Below are 7,264 nucleotides of genomic sequence, written 5' to 3' on the forward strand. Positions count from 1 at the left end.
TAAATAATTTATTGGAACTTAATTTGAAATATTTGATATTCTTTCCACTCATAAAACTAAAAATAACAATATTATTTAAAAACATAATAAAATCAGTCTACATAATTTTGTATGATTTAACTAGATCCTTAAATTTTCCTAATTAGTTCAAGAGACTTAGTCAAGAAAATGGTGAGAACACTTTCTAATTAACATGTTTTTATTTTTGGTGTTTCTAAATTAAAAAAAAAGGGAAAATGGTTCTTAAAAAACACTTTAGGACACCTGATTGGATGAGCTCAATAATACGATTGATGATCTTTTTCATCGGGTCTTACATTAGACACATTACCCTGCAGATGCTGATTCCAGTGATTTGTGTGCTAAATTTTAGATGCATGAAGCATGAAGCATCAAATTGTTCTCTAATTGTTCAATTTAATTTGATGTTATTAACATGATCATTATATTTTCTAAGAACTAGTGTTTCACTGGCTGACAATTAGTGAGCAATCTGGTTAGGAAACTCCTCCAGCCAAAGTTTATTATAACGGCATCGGCAGCCTATATCAATTCTTGACTTGCGCCTTGAAAAATATTAATAGATGATTCTTCATTTTTATTTAGATGCAACAAGTTAACGCGATGCATCCATTTAAGTTTATATTCTTCAATACAAATAAAAATGGCTGAAAAAATGTGTAATTTTTTTTCCTTGCAAAAAATAGAGAACTGAGGGGGTTGTTTACGCTGACCGTAGAGAGGGTAAAAAGGGAATTGACTGCTTACGAAAAAGAGTCAAAACGGACAGCAAAGAGCATTTACTCATTCCTTGCAAAAAGTCAGCTTTGCTTGGACGGTTGGACCCTTCTCCCTTTCTCTCTCTGTGAGCCTCACAATACCGTGTGACATTCAATATGGGCATTTGTGTGGAGGCGGCATTGCACCGGAAAACAGAAATCACTAAAAAGGAAAAATAAATAAATAATTTACTCGTCCCCATTTTTTGTCCTTTTCTTTTTTTTGGATAAGACTCTTGTCCTTCGTTTTTTTGTGGCTTTGTGGCAAGTAAATCGGTTTTCGGCAGACATTTTTTGGGCTTCTTCTCACGGTGTGAAAACTTATTGCGAACGATTCTAAACCTCGTATCCTCGTGTCGTGTGCACGATTTTGACGCTAACAGTGTTTGTTTTGTACACGATTGTAACAAAGAAACCATCCCACAAAGCGTAGGACATGTATCTCCTCGTAAACCCAACCCGATTTTTTCATAAAAACTACTTTTTTAATTATTTTGTGTACGGTTTGTAAGAGTAATGATGATCATAAAAACTATCTTTTAACTATTTTGTGTACGGTGTACGAGGGTAATGACATATGAGGTAAAGTAGTGGTTTTTTTTTAGTAATATTATTGGTACGATTAATTTATAATTTTAATATTATTTATACGGAGTCATAACTTATATCACTTAATTTAATTATCCTTATATGATGGATATTGATGCTCAATAAATTATTTTTTTAGTATATATCAAATAAAATATGGAGGTGTTATTTTATACATCGGCTATATTATAGTCACTCTCTACAATGAGTAGACATCAAATCGGCATCAATATAAAGAATTCACTACTTTTAAAGTAATTTATATCCTTGTTCAAGTAACCACATATTTGAAACAGACTTTATGAAATATGTGATAATATTCAAATTTTCATTTATTGATCTTGTGTATTTCAATAATAAATACTTAAATAGCATTTAATTTTGTCAAACCATTAGGGTACTCTTTTCTTTTTCTTTGAATATTGTCTACATGACTCTTACTAGATTATACAACTGTGACCCCTCGTGTCATGTATGTTGATATTTTGGTATTAGTTGTGCTAGAAATAATCAGCTATAATAAGAATTAAGTAAACGTTTGGTAACATTTGTTTTTAGATATGTTGGGAATTTTAAAAGTAATCTTATATATTTAATAAATTTTACTGTTAAACTACTGTAAGAATGTAAAAAACTGAATTAAATATAATGTTGAATAAAATTTATTTACACATGTATAAGCATGTATTTAAAATATTTTTTTATTTTGTATATATAATACCAATTGATAATTAAAATAAATATTTGTGTTATTAATTTATTTTTATTTTATTATCTTAATATAGTTGTTAATATTTATAATCTCTTTAAGTTAATAACTTTATTTCCTAATTAATAAGAATAAGTTTAGATTTTTATAATATATATGAAAATATATATTAAATTAATTATAAAATTGATTCTTAAAATTAGATTCTGAAAAACTACTCATATTAATGAGCATTTACCTTAGTGGGAGAACCCTCGAACTCACATAAGAGTAAGGGTTCGAGTCTTCATAAAAGCATAAAGCAACGCTTTAAAAGATCAATGTATATGACATGAGAGGTCCCAGATGTTTGTAATTTTGGTATTAGCTGCTGACATGTGGCTTGGGTTCTTTGATAGCCTTTCTGGCATGTTGCTTCTAGTTTTCATATTAGCTGCTGGGTGGTTGCTGGCTGGTTGCTTGTAGAATTTAGTTGTAATTTCTTTTCAGGCAGTAATCATGCTGTTCATATGTTCCAGTTTCCAGTTTTCATGTTCCAGTTGTCATGCTGTTCATATTCCAGTTTTCTTTTCTTTTATGTCTAACTAACTATAATTGCAATTAAAATTTGATTTGGGTAATTTCTTTGGCATTATTAACTGTAATTGTTTCCGTTTTTGGGTAGTTTATTCCTAAGGGACTATTAACCACAAACAATGTCATCCGAACTAAGTGAGAATCGAAGCTCATTGCAAATGTGTAATGGATGCAATAATCATATGGAGTTGTTAACGTCACGCACAACAAAAAATCCAAATCGGAAATTTTGGAATTGTAGAGGATGTAAGAACTTTCAATGGGCAGAAGATCGTAAACCTACCCAAGAGAAAATAGACTTGTTAGCGGATGAAGCTAGGAAGTTAGTCTTAGAGATCGAGTGTTTGTCCGTTAAATTTCAATTATTGCATAAAGAACTTGAGCATATGCGAGAACGTGAAGTGCAGAGGCGATTGTTGGACGACGAACTTCGAAAGAGAGAGGCACCACGATATGATTTTATTAAAATACTGATGATTGTTGTATTATGTTTTTTCTTAAAGTATTATTTTTAAGTTGTTTCAAGTTAAAAACTTGTAGACATATGTAATAGCATTTTCATGTTAAATATCAGTTTCTGAGTAGTTTGACTCTCTGGATTTAATTCACAGTATTATGAAATTATAATTTGGCCTCAAAAATTATTCTTAAAATTATACTATGGCCCAAATCATTCTAATATTTTTGAAATTAATCTAATTCTAGAATTTTGAAAATAGACTTATTAATTCACAGTATTATGAAATTATAATTTGGCCTAAAAAATTATTCTCAAAACTATACTATGGCCCAAATCATTCTAATATTTTCGAAATTAATCCAATTCTAAAATTTTAAAAATAAACTTATTAATTCACAGTATTATGAAATTATAATTTGGCCCTAAAAATTATTCTCAAAATTATACTATGGCCCAAACCATTCTAATATTTTCGAAATTAATCCAATTCTAAACTTTTGAAAATAAACTTATTAATTCACAGTATTATGAAATTATAATTTGGCCCCAAAAATTATTCTCAAAATTATACTATAGCCCAAATCATTCTAATATTTTCCAAATTAATCCAATTCTAGAATTTTAAAAATAGACTTATTAATTCACAGTATTATGAAATTATAATTTGGCCCCAAAAATTATTCTCAAAATTATACTATGGCCCAAATCATTCTAATATTTTCCAAATTAATCAATTTCTAGAATTTTGAAAATAGACTTATGAACTCCAGAAATTAAAAAATGTCGAAATACACATACACCAAATTACATTAGTTCATTAGTTGAATAATACATAAAACATAAGCATAAGCTAATTTCGATTACATGCTTGGTTCATTAGTTGAAAACTCCCCTTGATTGGCCTCCTCGAAATTTTGTTGCGGTGCATGTTGCAAGTGTACATGATGAGCTGGACCGTAATTCATCCAATACTGATAGTAAGGGGGGAAAATGCATGTTGTGGGGGTGCTTGTTGTGGTTGCTGTTGTACCCAAAAAAAAAAGTTAAACACAAATTATCAAACATATGACAATGAAAGGAAATAGCAAATAAAAAAATATTACCATAGCCATATTGCTCTCTTGTGTTGGGATTGTAGTAGCCACCTAAGAAGATAAATCATGTATCTCCGCATCCTAGGAGTGCAGTCAACACACATTTAAAGTATATATTAAATTAATTTAAAATGAATGTATTAAAGTATTAAATTAATCTAAAGTATATACAATTACCTCTATAGTTGTGTTTATCGAAACGTTGTTCGATTTCTGTTTTGGCTGCTTAAATTGCTTTTGCTTTCTTTGACTAGGTAGACGACCTTTACGCCGACTTACCACAGGATCTTGTATGTTACTACTGGATCCACCATCAATGGTTGTATCGTCGACGTCACATCGAACATTTAGAGAAACATCCTTCATAAGTTTCTTAATCCAACCCATAATGTTTTTATGGCTTTCTTCATTTTTGGAAGCTACCTCAGCAACATCATAAAAAGCAGTGCACTCCTCTCTATATCACTGATGTTCAATGCTCGAACTCCGTGCATCATAACTGACTTTGACTTTATTAGAGAATCTCCGCACATCTTTCCTCCATCTTCGTAGGATATACTTTTCAGGCAGTAATTGCACACAGTTACGTGACAACACTGCGATAACGTGTTTGCAAAGAATGCCCTTTTATTCAAACATTGAGCACACACAACGAATTTCACCTTCATCTTTTTCAAAAATGACTCTAAAAGTCTTTTCTCTACTCTTTTTATCGTTTTTAATAAGTTCATATTCTGACCCCCCACAACTGAAAACCTCACAATATATCTTACTCACCAGCTCCTATTGAAATTCCTGAAACTTGGAAATAGTGTACACTTCTTCAACTTGCTTTTCCATGGCAAAACTGGTACGGCATGGCAACCGTTGGCTAAAACTCCGTGCATCTGCTTGCCATTTTTTCTCAATTTTACTTTTCATTGCTTTCTCATATTTCTCCACAAATTGCTTCAAAGTTGTTTTCGAATTAACATACCCATCAAAGAACGCATTCATACTCTCACTACGCTGAGTGGTTGACATTCCAGCCCAAAATGTTGTTTTCATAAAATATGGAACCCAATGATTTCTTTCCTCATATAATCCACTTAGCCACTAATTATTACTAAGATCATATTTATCTAACATGTCATGCCAAGCTTCCTCGAATTCAACAGGAGTATGTAAATCATAAACAACAGAAAGCAATGAAACTCTAATGGCATGATATTCTGCATACCTTCCCAACTTCTCAGACACCTTTTTCAATATATGCCACAAACACCATCGATGCCTAATGTCTGGAAAAACAATCTGAATTGTGTTTTTCATCGCTTTATCTTGATCTGTAATGATTTCGAGGGGAGGACACCCAGACATACATGATAGCCATGTGTCAAATAACCACGTAAATGTTTCCGTGTCCTCATGCGAAATCAACCTACATCCTAACAAAATTGATTGACCATGATGATTAACTCCTACAAAATGAGCAAATGACATGTCATACTTGTTTGTGAGATATGTAGTATCAAATGTGACAACATCCCCAAAGTCCTTATAGGCTGCCCTGCTCCTTAGATCTGCCCAAAATACATTTTTTAATCGACCCTCCTCATCTAGGTCGATACTGAAATAAAACCCATCATTTTCTGTTTGCATTTTCTGAAAATACCTTTGAATTGCAATAGCATCCCCTTCTCCGAGTCTTAATCGCCTCATCTTGTCAACATGATTTCTAGCATCTCTTTCTAAAAATGACACATTTTCAAAGCCACCAGCCTTGACAACAATCGACTTAAAATTTTGAGCCATTTTAATTCCAGCTTCTTCATTTATTTCAAGCTGCTTTTTAACAAAAGGACTAATGGAACGGTTGCATCGATAATACCTACTCTTGCTCGGACTCACGGCATGGTTGTGTTCAAAGATCAAATTTTCAATTACCCATTTTCCACTAACAATATCCAAACGTCCTCCAATTTTAGCATTACATCCAATTTTTTGGTTTGGTTGAAGTCGCAAAACATTAGTGGCTTTGGCTTTTGACTTCTCGTTTCTCCCACAAGTAAATGTAACATATCTCAAACTCACATCATCTCCTTTTCTACAAGATCTCCGCATCACTGGAAACCCCTCTTGTAGGCCATAAGTTTTATAATATTCAAACATTTCATTAGGACTATCAGAAGACATCCCAACCGTAGGCTCAACAACATTTTCTACCACCAATTCCTCATTGTTTTCTTCCAAATTAGCCCCTTGTAAATCCTGCAATTCCCCAACTTCATCAACCTCCTCCACTTGTTCGAAATTATCCATTAACTGCTGCAAATGAAAATGGGAAGAGTTAAACGAAATTATCCACTTGTTCGAAATTCCCCAATGCAAATGCATGTTAATTTGCCTAAAGTTTTCATATGATTCTAGGCAGTAAAAGATGAGAACAAAGATTTTAATCAACAATGCAAACCCTTCCCCCCTCCCCCCCACCCTAATTCGTCAGTATTGCGCAAGTTCTGTAGTTCTTTAATTGCTCATGCCGATTCCAAAATTTAGTAATAATAATAATAGAATAAGAAGAGGAATTTTATTCTCGAGCATTATCATACTTTAATGCATGTACCCATTATATTAATATAATTGTCAAATAACGGCAATATCACCCAAAACAAAGTTTCATACAATGTTGTAAAAAATAAATTATGATTTGAGAACTGAAAAAATAATATGACAACTGAAAAAATAAGACAAATCAAGAATATGAGAACTGAAAAAATTAATTCAATGTTACAATGTTCTAAAAACGAAGGCCAACTTCCTAAAATAAAATTAAAAAACAAAATGCTACAATGTTAATCTTCGAAAATTAAACTGAAAAAATGAGACAGTACCGAAAAAAAACAAATCTTCGAAAATTCAAGCTTGGCACAATGTTAATCTTCCGTCCAAACTCAGCTTTCAAGGACACATTTCGCAGTCAAAACTCAGCCGAAACTCAGCTGCTGTTGGTCTTGTTCTTCAATGGGTGCGAAACGAAAAAGAAACTCAGACGCTTTCAACTCAGCTTCCAAGGACA

The 7,264-nt window shown here is 32.1% G+C and overlaps 1 protein-coding gene across 1 annotated transcript; it reads right to left on the reverse strand.

Annotated features, from left to right (window-relative positions):
• Nucleotides 1–5,301: 5,301 nt before the first annotated feature.
• Nucleotides 5,302–6,507, reverse strand: LOC127901327 (protein FAR1-RELATED SEQUENCE 5-like). The gene is made up of 2 exons (XM_052438422.1): nucleotides 6,133–6,507; nucleotides 5,302–5,967 (listed from the first exon to the last, which is right to left on the reverse strand). The coding sequence occupies exons 1-2, from the start codon at nucleotides 6,505–6,507 to the stop codon at nucleotides 5,302–5,304; spliced, it is 1,041 nt and encodes a 346-aa protein (XP_052294382.1).
• Between the last annotated feature and the right edge of the window lie 757 nt (nucleotides 6,508–7,264).

The sequence above is a fragment of the Citrus sinensis genome, chromosome 3 (genome assembly GCF_022201045.2).
Source record: "Citrus sinensis cultivar Valencia sweet orange chromosome 3, DVS_A1.0, whole genome shotgun sequence".
NCBI classification, from domain to species: Eukaryota; Viridiplantae; Streptophyta; class Magnoliopsida; order Sapindales; family Rutaceae; genus Citrus; species Citrus sinensis.